Source organism: Chenopodium quinoa, unplaced genomic scaffold, assembly GCF_001683475.1.
Source record: "Chenopodium quinoa cultivar QQ74 unplaced genomic scaffold, ASM168347v1, whole genome shotgun sequence".
Classification (NCBI taxonomy): domain Eukaryota; kingdom Viridiplantae; phylum Streptophyta; class Magnoliopsida; order Caryophyllales; family Amaranthaceae; genus Chenopodium; species Chenopodium quinoa.
In genome coordinates, this window is record NW_018743199.1 from 4,576,637 (window position 1) to 4,590,978 (window position 14,342).

At 33.9% G+C, this 14,342-nt stretch overlaps 1 protein-coding gene across 1 annotated transcript; it reads left to right on the plus strand.

Annotated features, from left to right (window-relative positions):
* The first annotated feature begins 755 nt into the window (after nt 1–755).
* On the plus strand, nt 756–3,095 carry LOC110733635 (flotillin-like protein 3). The gene is made up of 3 exons (XM_021913705.1): nt 756–1,497; nt 1,767–2,168; nt 2,429–3,095. The coding sequence occupies exons 1-3, from the start codon at nt 970–972 to the stop codon at nt 2,945–2,947; spliced, it is 1,449 nt and encodes a 482-aa protein (XP_021769397.1). The 5' UTR covers nt 756–969; the 3' UTR covers nt 2,948–3,095.
* The last annotated feature ends 11,247 nt before the right edge of the window (nt 3,096–14,342 follow it).

Genomic DNA, 14,342 nt, shown 5'->3' on the forward strand with positions numbered 1-14,342 from the left:
TCTAATTAACGTTGAACGTGAGAAATAATGTGTACAAGTTGATGTTATGCGCAAGAACTTGGAATGTTAATCGAAACGTATACTTTGACGAATAGTAGAATATATAATTAGTGGGTTATTATTTAGATTGATCATCGCCGAAGTATAATAGAGGCCTAATGAGAAAAGATTAACGTAATTACTCTTTTACTTGGTAAACCACATTTTGTAACATCTAGAACTAATGAACTATGTATGTGTGATGCCTTAAGGTTTTAAGTCCTTGATGTAGATTACGGAAAGTTCTGCTCTTAGCTCATTTAGTATGAGTAATACATCTCTCATATCTGAGACTATTATTAGAGGCGAACACATAGCATCGTTGGAATTATTAGATATCGAGTAATAAATATTTGTTAGGAGTAATTAATTTTATGAGTTACTTTTCTTGTTTTTCTTTTCATTTTAACTATATTTTGGTTTAAAAATAATGAAATTAATTAACGTTAGGCACTTAGGCCACTAATCTCCCACGACGTTCGATGTTTGAAAAAGAGGTTTTAGTATCCTTTATTATATACGAGTAATTGCCAACAAAGATATGATTATCATTTTCTAACGAATGAAATAATCAAACAAATGCACAACGAATCCAAGTATGGTGGTTGCTTGAATAATTAAGCTTCGTCAAAGTCTACCATACCATAAATGGATTTGAAACTCCAAAGTAAATTGTTTTGTAATTTCTACTTGCAAATTTAATAATATTGAAAAAGTATGAAACTTTACAAGCATATTCCTTGATATAAATCACCTGCCTTGATCTTCTAAGAATGTACAATAGGTTGGTTCTCATTCGACTTTTGTACATCAGATCGATCAAATTAGTCCAACTTGTTGCACCTCATTGTTGATCTTTACAACATAAAAACTTTCTACCTTATTGAGACCTATTAAATTATATATCAAGTATCTTTGAGTTAGAATAAGATGAGGTTCAAAATAGCGAGTGCATCAGAATACTTAGTAGTGACCGGGGTTGGAATCACGGATATAAAGCTAGCAAAGAAGGCTTGGATATTACCAGGGCAATCATGCACCAAATTTGACATCTCACCGGTCAACTACACCTTCGAGGTACAAGCCATGAGTTCGGAAAAGCTGCCTTTTATCCTTCCTGCAGTGTTTACCATAGGGCCTAGGGTCGACGATGATGTTAGCCTTATCAAGTATGCCAAGCTTATTGCTCCTCACGACAAGCGCTCCCACCATGTGGAGGAGCTTGTCCAAGGTGTGATCGAGGGTGAGACACGAGTACTTGTCGCCTCCATGACCATGGAGGAGGTTTTTAGTGGTGCTAAGAAGTTTAAGGAGGAAGTCTTTGAGAAGGTGCAGCTTGAGCTTAATCAATTTGGACTGCTAATTTATAATGCAAATATCAAACAATTGGTAGATATTCCTGGCCATGAATACTTTTCTTATTTGGGCCAAAAGACCCAAATGGAGGCTGCTAATCAGGTTTGGAGATTTTTTTTTATATTTATTATTAGCTCAATTGTGTCACTAGTACATGTCTATAAGCTGGTCGTCGTGTTATTATGTTGTTCAAACCTTTCATAATCATATTAAGATGTAACATGACTTAATAGACGCGTTAATATATTTGTGCCAAATCTTTTTTTTTTTTTTTTTGACACAAAATAAAAATATGTATTCTCTACTAGGCAACATTTGTAACATATTTAAGTAGTACTAACAATTTATTTTGTAACATGTTTTAACACTAGGCCAAGATCGACGTTGCAGAAGCAAGGAAGAAGGGGGAGATAGGATCAAAGCTGAGAGACGGAGAAACTCTGCAAAATGCGTCGAAAATCGATGCAGAAACGAAGATAATATCAGTGCAAAGAAGTGGAGGAGCAAAGAAAGAAGAGATAAAGGTGAAGGCAGAGGTGCAAATATATGAATTTGAAAGATTGGCTGAGGTGGCAGAAGCAAATGCTGAGTTGGCAACAAAGAAGGCTAGTTGGACTAGAGAAACACAGGTTGCTGAGGTGGAAGCTGAGAAAGCAGTCAAACTTAGAGAAGCAGAGTTGCAAACAGAGGTTGAGAGGATGAATGCTTTGACTCAAACTGAAAAATTGAAGGCTGAATTTTTGAGTAAAGCTAGTGTTGAGTATGAAACTAAGGTTAGTACTACTTCATACAATTTATCATAATTATAACTCGCAAATATAGTCATAATCAATAACATAATACTAAAACATACACTAGAAATGACACATGTCACTTCGTCGTTTTTTCCCTCCAAAAACTATTTTCCAAAAATAAAATATTGTACAACAAAATTCATCTTTCTACTCGGTATTTCACAAATGCATACTAGTATATTACAAATATATTGTTATAGCAATCCAATATAATACTGATAAATGTGAAAATAAAAAAGGTACAAGAAGCAAACTGGGAGTTATACCAAGAACAAAAAGGAGCAGAAGCAACTCTATTCAAGAAGGAAAAAGAGGCTGAAGCCCAAAAAAAACTTGCCGAAGCAACATTTTACTCCCGTCAACAAGCAGCTGATGCTGAACTTTATGCAAAGCAAAAGGAGGCAGAAGGTATACTTGCACTTGCACAAGCACAAGGCACTTACGTACGTACCTTATTAGAGGCACTTGGGGGCAATTACGTCGCACTAAGGGACTATATGATGATTAACAACAGCATGTTTCAAGACATTGCTAAAATAAATGCTGAGGGTATTAAGGGCTTGCAGCCTAAGATTAGTGTGTGGACAAATGGAGGTAATATTGGCGAGGGTTCGGGTGGTGGCACGGCAATGGAAGAGGTTGCAAATGTTTACCGGACTTTGCCACCTTTATTCAAGACAGTTCAAGAACAAACTGGGGTGGTTCCGCCTGCATGGTTGGGCTCACTTAAGGACAATAATGGTCGTATATACGATTGACTTTTTACTTCAAATTTCTATTGTATGAATAATTTGAAGAAACCGTTAGTTGGGAAGTACTATTAAAGATTTAAAGCATTGTACATTGAATTTGTTTAAGAATGTATTGATGATTTATGATTGTTATTTGCACCCAAAATATAATAAAAATAAATGATTTTGATTGTTATTAAAAAGATGGGCTGGACTTGCACTTTTGGATGAAGCCAAAAAAGGTGGGGTTGGGCTGTTCAATTGTAGGGGTTTGCAGTTATCCTATTGCTAGGCGGTATAAAAGTCCATGTCCTCTAAGTTTTGTGTTGAATTGACTACCTTAATATTTTGATGATTGACTTACATAAAACAAACTCTGACTAATGATGTTTATGAGTCTTGGTTGAACAGAAAGATTCAGGTACACAAATACATGTTCCGGAGTAGGAACAACAGAGTTTGGAAGACTTGATGATGAATGCAAGCTTTCAAGATGTCCTCATAACTCTATATACTTAGTTACTCAGTGTACGAGCTTAAGAAACAAAAGTGTTGGAAGGAATTAAGAAGAAACTCGAAGTTCCTGAAGGAACCTGTAGTTCCCGAAGGAACTTGACGATTGACTCATAAAGTTTTAAACGAAAGTTTTAAAACAGTTTTCATATCCCTTAATTTAAGGAAGTGATAAAAATCAGTTTTGAAAAAGATTTAAAAAGATTTTATAAATAAATAAATAATTCATTAATTTAAAAAAATAAGTTTTAAATTAATTAATTATTTATCTTTTAATTAATAAATAAATAATTATCTTTTTTATTAAATAATTATCTTTTTGAATAACTGATTTTTTGACTTGGTAAATACTGGCTCCTAGTATTAAGGAGAACGTTGAACTTGGGAGTCAAGCTAAGGAAATCATGTTCCTAAATTTCCTCTGCCTACATCCCAACTTCTCAGCCAAAGAGAACGTGGGATTAAGGGGGAAGTGGGAACTTGATGGAAGCTTGGTTTAACTCCTTATAAAAACAGATCAACGTTAAGTTTTGAAAGCGTGGAAAAACAATCTTAAGTATTCTGAGCATAGAGTTTCAAAGTGTTTAAAAGAGAAGTTCCTTCCATCCTTAGTCTCTTAAGTTCTTTAGGAAATACTTGTAATCATTGTGTAATTGGGTTTGGGTTGTGAGAGTTGTAAAGTGTGAGACTTGAGAGAGTTGTTTACACTGTACAAGTGATTCGGAGTAGAATCACAAAGTGTGAGAAACTGTGATTGAGGGATCACAGTTGGGTAACTTGAGTTTCTCACGGAACTTGAGTCTAGGCAACGTATTAGTGATTGTAAATCATTTTTACATAGTGAATTTATTCATTGCCTATCTCAGTGTCTTTTCTCTTAGTAGTAGATTTAATTCCGCAAAATTTACCATAGTCTACATACACTACAATTCACCCCCCCCCCTCTTGTAGTATACATTGTTCTATCATTTTGTCTCCTTAATTTTTTTGTAAGAAAGTTTTGTCTCCTATATAAAGGTGTGATTAGAGCTGTCAATTCGGGTAAATGGGTCGGGTAAGAGTGGGTCGGGTCAACTCGGTTCGGGACAATTCTGATTAATTCCATAACCTATGCGAGTTGGGTTTGGGTTGGGTCATGCTTGAGTCGGGTCACGTCGGGTCATACTTCTTATCGGGTTTGGGTCGGGTTTAAGTCGGGTTAATAACAGGTCGGGTTACATTCGGGTCGGGTGAACAATAGGTCGGGTTTAATTCGGGTTTTCAGGGGTTAAAACGGGTTAGGGTAATTCTCGAGTTCGAGTCGGGTTCGGTTCAAGTCAATAATTTACGGGTTAGAATCAGGTCGGGTCATTCTCGAGTTTGAGTTGGGTTCGGTTCAAATCAATAATTTGTGGATTATAATCAGGTCGGGTCATTTTCAAGTCGGGTCATTATCGGGTTCAACTCGGGTTTGGTTCAAGTCAATAATTTGCGTGTTATAATCAGGTTAGGTCATTTCCAAGTCGGGTCATTCTCGGATTCAAGTCGGGTTATGTTCAAGTCATATATTTGCAGGCTACAATCAGGTCGGGTCATTTCCAAGTCACGTCATATTCGGGTTCAACTAATTATAAATAGATAATTACTATCATTTTTATCAAGCTAATTATTTCCTTTGACTATAATACATATGGCAATATACTAGGGAACTATAGTCTATAATTTAGGAAGATAATTATCTCCTTTGACCATACAACAAATATATACTATATTTAACTCTTAAATTTGAGGATGATGCTCCTTTCTTTTGCTGGCGTGGACCGACTTGGTCTCCCAAGATAAAATGCTTTGATCAATAATAATAAGGTGGTCTAAATAGCATTTAAGGTGATTTGAAATCGGGTCAGGAACAATTTGGGTTGAATTTAGGTCGGGTCAATAACAAGTCGTGTTAATTTCGAGTCGGGTTAGTAACAATCGGGTTGAATTTTTGGGTTAGGTAAGTAATAGGTATGGTAAAATTCGGGTCGGGTCAATAACAAGTCGGGTTGAATTTGGGTCAGGTTAATAACAAGTCGGGTTGATTTCGGGCGGGTTTGTTACAGGTTTGGTTAAATTCGGGTCGGGTTGAATTCAAGTCGGGTTCGTAACAAGTCGGATTAAATTCGGGTTTTGACGAATTAAAAGGGTTTGGATGAATTTCAGTTCAAGTCAGGTTCGGTGCAAGTTAATTAAATTGGTCGTTATAAATCGGTAAATCAGCGCAAGTTGTAAGCCGGTGAATTGGCCGGTTAAAACTTAAAAGCAAATTGAATGGTTCCACACACCCAATTGGACTCCCGGAGGATATTAGGGACCATGGTAAACATTTCGGCAATTTTTATTTCCAAGCGAAAAAAAATAAATAAATTCCAAAGTTGAAGGCTAATAATATCCACGCTTTTTGAGAAATTTTGGAGGTTTCGAGGTCCGGTGTCGAAAAGTCTTGAAATTTTATAGGATACATTTCGGGGTCATATATTTTCGTTTGGGACCATATATGATCATTATTTGTTGTCATAAATGTTCGTGGTAGGTTGAATTAATGAAATTGGTGCAAGTTATAAACCGGTAATTTTGTCGTTTAAAGGCAAATTGGATGGTTCCACCCACCCAATTGGACTCTCAGAGGGTACTAGGGACCATGGTAAACATTTCGGCAATTTTTATTTCTGCGCGAAAAAAAAATCAAAAAATTCAAAAATTAAAGGCTAATATCCACGCTTTTTGAGAAATTTTGGAGGTTTCAAGGCCCGGCGTAGAAAAGTATTAATATTTTAGGGGATACATCTCGGGGTCATATAATGGCATTTGGAACCATATATGATCATTATACGTTGTCATAAATGTTCGTAGTAGGCTTGAGTTAATGAAATCCGTGCAAGTTGTAAACCAGTAATTAAATTGGTTGCTTAAAGGCAAATTGGATGGTTCCACCAACCCAATTGGACTCCCTGAGGGTATTAGGGACCATGAAAAACATTTCGGCAATTTTTATTTCCAGGTGAAAAAAGTCAAAAAAAAAATCCAAAATTGAGACTAATATCCACGCTTTTTGAGAAATTTTGGAGGTTTCGAGACTCGGTGTCAAAAAGACTTGAAATTTTAGGGGATACATCTCGGGGTCTTATAATGTTGTTTGGAACCATATATGATCAGTATTTGTTGTCATAAATGTCTGTGGTAGGCTTGAGTTAATGAAATCGGTGCAAGTTATAAGTCGGTAAATTGGTCGTTTAAAGGCAAATTGGATGGTTCCACCCACCCAATGGGAATACCAGTCGATATTAGGGACCACGATAAACATTTTCGGCAATTTGTATTTCTAGGCAAAAAAAAGGTCAAAAATTTCAAAATTGAAGGCTAATACACGCTTTTTAAGAAATTTTGGAGGATTCGGGGCCTAATGTCACAAAGTCTTGGGAATTTAGGGAATACATCTGGGGGTCATATAATGTCGTTTGGAACCATATATGATCATTATATGTTATCAAGATGTTAGTGGTAGGCTTGAGTTAATGAAATCGATGCAAGTTGTAAACCGGTAAATTGGTCGTTTAAAGGCAAATTGGATGGTTGCACCCACCAAATTGGACTTCCGGAGGGTATTAGGGACCACGGTAAACATTTCGGTAATTTTTATTTTCGAGCGAAAAAAGTCAAAAAATTCCAAAATTAAAGGCTAAGATCCATACTTTTTGAGAAATTTTGGAGGTTTCGAGGCCCAGTGTCGAAAAGATTTTAAATTTTAGAGGATACATCTCGGGGTCCTATAATGTCGTTTGGAACCATTTATGATCGTTATATGTTGTCATAAATGTTCGTGGTAGGCTTGAATTAATGAAATCGGTGCAAGTTGTAAACCGGTAAATTGGTCGTTTAAAGTCAAATTGGATGGTTCCGCCCACCCAATTGGACTCCCGAGGGGTATTAGGGACCATGGTAAAAATTTCGGCAATTTTTATTTCCGGACGAAAAAAAAGTCAAAACATTCCAAAATTGAATGCTTATTTCCACGCTTTTTGAGAAATTTTTGAGGTTGGGTACGGTGTCGAAAAACCTTGATATTTTAGGGAATACATCTCGGGGTCATATAATGCCATTTGGAACAATATATGATCATTATATGTTGTCATAAATGTTCGTGGTAGGCTTGAGTTAATGAAATCGGTGAAAGTTATAAACCGGTAAATTGGTCGTTTAAAGGCAAATTGGATGGTTTCACCCACCCAATTGGACTCCCGGAGCATTTAGTGACAATGGTAAACATATCGACAATTTTTATTTCCGTGCGAAAAAGGTTAAAAAATTCCAAAATTGAAGTCTAATATCCACGTATTTTGAGAAATTTTGGAAGTTTCGGGGTCCGGTGTCGAAAAGTCTTGAAATTTTAGGGAATACATTTCGGATTGTTATAAAAAAGATGGGCTGGACTTGCACTTTTGGATGAAGCCCATAAAGGTGGGGTTGGGCTGTTCAATTGTAGGGGTTTGCAATCATCCTATTCCTTGGCGGTATAAAAGTCCTTGTCCTCTAAGTTTTGTCTCCTTCATTTTTTTTAAGAAATTTTTGTCTCCTATATAAAGGTGTGATGATGTTAAACACGGTAATAAAAAAAAATTAAAAAATTCACAAATTACGCATCACAATAAGGGGCGAACTACTCTTAACTCAAGAAACTCTAATAGGTACGACATTGATTTCTTTTCGTTGTTGGTTTGGTGTGGTTGCTAGATCTCTTTTCATGAATTGTTGTTTAGGTCAAGATCCGACAACCCGTATCCGAGATCCAAAAGCCTAGAACCCGAGATCCGTGAAACTCTTATCGTCTAAATAAGAACCTACACATGATATAAAGATTAGCTAGCCCCGGAGTGAATCCGGGGAAAACCACTCCGATGACAAAGTCAGAAAGTGTTTGACAAGAGGATATGAAGAGAGAGAAAGTAAGAGAGAGTGTGTGTGTGTGAGAAAGAATGTAATAAATGCTACCTTTAATTAAGGGATTAAACCTGGTTTAATTTTTATAGCAATTCCAAATGACAAGTGGCAATATGACATGCATACTATCTCACGCCAAGTGTCAAGTTGATGCTGCCACGTGTCGCCGCCGAGAAGCTGATATGTCTACTTTATGTGTAACTTCCGATATGTTTTCCAAGTGTTGAAGATCTATACCCGTTTTTATTAAGATATCGGTATTGCCTATGACACCGATGTTTATTCGGTATCTCCCCATCCAAATCGAAAAAAATCGATCAAATTGCTTATTCGGTTCGGTTTTCGAGTTTTATCCAATTTACTTTCACCCCTAAACTCAGGGCATTTGGTGAAACTTCCGTTTAATTATTAATAGACTTTTGAACTACGATGTATATAGAAAACCAAGTTTTGGATGAAAATCAGAAACTAAGTGTAGTAAGGCAGACAACCCTTTAAAGCATCTAAAATGCATAGCAGCCTGTCATGAGGAGACTGGAGACTTGAGGTAGATGGGGATTAACAACAATCACAACGAAGTTCTTCACCACCGCTTGTACCAGACTTTTTGGTACTTGTAGAACCTTGTTTCGTCGCAAACATGGGTCTTGTTGTCCTTGTTTTATTACCGTGGCACACTTGGAAGAGGGGCATGGGCGAAACTCTTTATGAAAGTCACAAACGTGGCACAGTGAATTTAGTCTCAATGACAGTACTTTTAGTTTGTGTTAGTGGACCAAATCTATTAACTATTACTAAAACAGAAGTTGCTCACATCACCATTGCTCACGTGTCGTTTTCTCAATAAAAAATTTCCCGCCTAAATGCTATGATGATGTCGTTTTTTTTTTTTTGAAAGCTATCATATTTAACATTTTTGAAATTTAAATATTGAAAACTTTTACATCAAAACTAAAATCTACTCCCTCCGTTTCAATTTGTTAGTCCCATATACTATTTTGGGCGTTTAAAAAAAACTACCCATATTGAATTTATTCCACTTTTAACTTAGTTTTTAATTCCTATAATTCTGATTGGTTAAATTAATTGATTGTGAATTTATGACATGACTATAAGTAAAGAAATTATTCTCTATAATTATGCAATTATGGTTGACGGTTTTCTAAAAAAAATCAAAACAATTTAAATAAGGCAAAACTATTTATGAATTGTTTTTTTTTATTTAATGTTAGATTCCAAATATTGTTCTTTTCTTATTTTTTATGTGATTGATATCATATGAGACTAATAAATGACCTCCTAAATTGAACTATGAATTAGACAATATTATATTATAATTTTGATTAAAATAAAAAAAATTAAATTACAAAATATACGTAATTCTTATTTATATTAATGTATAATAGCGATTTCTTTTTAAAATGTATAAATTTAAAATAGACTTTATATAAACCGTGCATCACACGGTATCTAATCTAGTGATTTAATATTTTATTTAACCTCCAGTTTAAGTTGCAATTCTAACCACTATTTATTACCAAGTATTATAGTTATATAAATTATGTCAAATTTCTTACTTATTATATAGAAGAAATATTATATAAAATATTGCTAATATTATACTTTGAGGATTTTATTATGATGATGATTGTTATGTCAAAATATATATAAAGTTTTACGTAATTTGTTAATTTACGAATAATTTATATATAATTTTTTAATATGTCTTATTTCTCTTATAGGTTGCTTGATTACATATTATAATTCTACATCAGCTACAAGCAAGGACGTCTTTGGGATGTTTGTCCCTCCGGCAACGAGTGTAGAGATATTTTTCCCAAAAAAAAATAAAAAACCTAAAATGAAAGAAAAAGACAATGGTGCAGGCCGTGCAACAACGCTACTCTGTAATAAGAAGAGAGTGAGACTACAGGAGGATGGAGAGCAGATAGAAAGGAAAGAAAAAGACAAAATCAAAATTTGAGTTTCGCGGGATTATCACTTGAATTAATTAGCATTCTTTTCCAATTTTCTTTTTCCGGGTTTTTTTATTGGTTATTTTTTTCAAACTTTTTTTTTTGATTTTTTTTTTGTTATGATTGGGTATAATAGGGTGTATGGTACCATACAATGAGCTTAAACATAGTATTTTATTTTCTTAAACACCTTATTGGATACATGAATTTGTGCATTTATTGATAATGCAATAGTCTTATGTTGAAAGCCCATAGTAGAAGCCTAAAAAACTTTCTTATTTTAAAACGAATGAGCTTTAGGCTCATGGACTTTAAGATGACCATCTTATTGATCATAAAACATAATTGGCATTTCAGAATACTGTTGTACTAAAAATAAGAGTACAAAAAGTTGTTCTTTGCAACATACGAAGTACAATTCAGCTAGACATGTACATTTAGTAGTTAAAAGTAATTTATCTAGGTATATTTTTTTTAAAAAAAGTAGTTTTGTTTTGGTTATTTAATAAAAATTTAAGCAAAACGAATGGCTATTTTGTCAAAAAATTTAAGCAAAATGAATACCACAATTGTGTATACCATGTAGTATTTTTCATTCATAAATGATTGTAATTTCTTACTTTGTTACATGTTTCCAACACCACATTACATTATCCATTTAAAACATAACGAATGCAATAACATTTACTTGTGCTAACATTATTGTTAAAAACTCGATTCTCCCGTATAGCACGCGTAAATAACCATTAAAACTTTTTGTATAGTAATTTTGCTTATAAATTGAACACAAAAAAAAAAAGCATGTTAGGATGAGGAGGAAAGAGTAAGCAATTTTTTTTTGTGAACATCCTAATTATTAGGGTCTTGGAAAACCATGTGTGAGAGAGAGATAATTAAAGGTGAGACAACAAAGAATGCAATGGACATGTGAGGAGATCATAATGATGGTTATATAACAAGCTAATCTAAATTTGTTTAGAAGTTGAATATTATGGAGTGAAAAATAAAATAAAAATCGTGTTAAATAGGGGAGGAAATTAGTAAGCAAAAATTATTTTGAAAATTGTAATTATTAGGGTCTTGGAACCATGATTATGGGACGATAATCAAAGTTTAAACCTATTAAGAACCTAACAGACATGTTCATCTTATCAAAAAAAAAAAAAAAAAAAAATTGGACATGTGAGGAGATTATAATGATGCCAGTATAACAAGATAATCTAAATTTATTTATAAGTGTACGATGTGGAGGAAATTAGTAAGCAAAAATTATTGTGAATATTGTAAGACTCGGGTCTACCCATTTTTTTTTTTAAGAACTCAAGTCTAACCTAATATAGCATAACCCTAATTTTGACCATGCAAACATAATAATCGTAAATTTTGTAAGGTCGGGGCTTTGATGGATAACCTAGACCCTGAAGTTCTAGCATCCTTCAAGATCTTCATCTGCATATGCGGGGATAAGCCAAAACTATTTGTCCATTAATTCCAAACACCTGGCAAGCATCCTAATATAGTAGCTGTAGGTATCATTCTGTTTAATATGAAGCATTAACTAATATGAAACCTATATTGAACACATTCTCTTATATTAATACAGATTTTACACATATATTTATTAATTATAATTAATTATTACATTTATATTAATTATTAATTCATATTTTGATAAATAATCCATTCCTAAAAAGTCCTTTTATTTCAAGACATTTCACTTCAATCCAAAAGAACAGGCCTAATAATTGCAAATGCAATTGTATCTATTTTACTGATGACATGGGGCTATATTTTTTACTCAATTCATATAATTAGGGAAGGGGGGGGGGGGGATGATATGAGGAATTTTAGTATGAAAGACACGGAGTTTGAGACATTTTATGATGAAGATGATGAACATTCTAATGTATGCACACTCATATGTTTTATACCAATGTTAGCTACACACAAGGGATGTATTAATCAAAGAGCACCTACCGTTTTGACATGCACTTGTTGTCTAATAAAAGTTGACCATAGCCAAAAATTCACAAGTTACGTTATTATGCTTGTGCCCATGAGTTTTACTAGTATATGTTATGGAGTTCTCATTTAAAATAGTACTAGTATTTCCATAACAAAATTGATAATAAAATATATATATATATATATATATATATATATATATATATATTTAGTACTTCATCCGTCCCCGATTGATAGTCACTTATGCTATTTTTGGGCACCCAAAATGTTAGTCACATTTGTTTTTTTTCAAGTACCATTAATATTATTTTTTTTACCAAAATTCTCTAAAATTTGCAAAAATATTTGTGAAAATTTAACTTTCCAATGTAAAATTTACTTTTCTATGTACTTTAATTACTTTCTCTCTCTACATTTTTGCATACCCAATGTAAATTTACTTTTTCAATGTATTTTTTTTATTTCTCCTTAATTTCCTTGATTTTTGTTCAAAAGTGACTATCAAATATCAATCGGAGACGGAGGGAGTAACATATAATATTACCCTGACCTATCAAATGAGTCAAAAAAGGACCATATTTAATTTAGCAACACTAATATAAAAAAAGGGTAATGCATTTTATATACATCTTTTTTAGTATTAAGTTCGGAATTTATCGACAAACCACGAGTAAATCGGTGTAATAAATATTTATTAATCAGAGCTTTTTTGGTGCAGCAGGCCACACCATGTGGCCTGCTGCCAAGTCAGTAAAAATAACGGATTCTGACGCGCGCATAACGGGGTTACTGTTCACGCGCATAACGAGGTTACTGGTTTTGTCAGGGTTACTTGTATTTTTTTTCAAGAGTTATTTGTAATTTTTTTTCAGGAGTTACTTGTATTTTTTTTTTTCAGGAGTTACTTGTATTTTTTTTTCAGGAGTTACTTGTATTTTTTTTTCAGGGGTTACTTATATTTTTTTCTTCAGGAGTTACTTGTATTTTTTTTTCAGGGTTAATTGTATGGATTAGTTATTCAAAGGTTACTTGTATTTTCAGGGGTTACTTGTATTTTTTTTTCCAGGAGTTACTTATAGTTTTTTTTTCAAGGGTACTTTTTTTTTTTAGGGGTTACTTTTATAGGTTAATTCAAGGGTTACTTGTATGAGTTACTTATTCAAGGGTTACTTATATGAGTTACTTCAAAGGTTACTTGTATGAATTACTTATTCAATGGTTACCTGTTACTTTTTCAAGGGTTGCTTGTAGGTTGGTTTAAAAAAAAAGGGTTGCATGTAGGCCCCATACCAAACCAGTAACACTTTACAAGTAACCCCCGACCAAAACCAGTAACACCCTACAAGTAACCCCCGAACAAAACAAGTAACACCGTACAAGTAACCCCTGACCAAACCAGTAACACCCTACAAGTAACCCTTGACCAAAACCAGTAACACCCTACAGGTAACCCCTGACCAAACCAGTAACACCCTACAAGTAACCTAACCCCTGACCAAAACCAGTAACACTCTACAAGTATCCCCTGACCAAAACCAGTAACACCCTACAAGTAACCCCTGACCAAACCAGTAACACCCTACATGTAACCCCTGACCAAACTAGTAACACCCTGCAATTTTTGACATAGAATGTTCGATTTGAGATTCCACCAAGAAAAAGAGCTCAAATTTCTTTGGTTCTCATCGATTTCACTACTTCAAATGTTGTTCATGATTTTAAGGATAATTAATCACAATTTTTCACAATAATTTGACACCCAATTTCTACAATTTCGGACTTTAATTGTAGCAATTTAGCAAAAAGGAGAGAGAAAATTGGTAGAGTAGAGATATGGTTGTTGGTGATGTGTGATTTGGCTTGAAGAAGCAGCTAAGAAAAGAGGAGAGAAAAAATGGGTGGAGTAGAGATATGGTTGTTGGTGATGTGTGATTTGGCTCGGAGAAAAAGCTAAGAAAAAAAAAAAAAAAAAAAAAAAAAGAGAGAGAAAAGAGTTGTGGAATTTTTTT

Excerpts from the sequence above, each read along its gene's own strand:
- LOC110733635 (XM_021913705.1), top strand. The coding sequence starts at position 970 with ATGAGGTTCAAAATAGCGAGTGCATCAGAATACTTAGTAGTGACCGGG. Across the intron at positions 1,498-1,766 it reads AAATGGAGGCTGCTAATCAG|GCCAAGATCGACGTTGCAGA; the intron begins GTTTGGAGATTT and ends TTTTAACACTAG. Across the intron at positions 2,169-2,428 it reads GTGTTGAGTATGAAACTAAG|GTACAAGAAGCAAACTGGGA; the intron begins GTTAGTACTACT and ends AAAATAAAAAAG.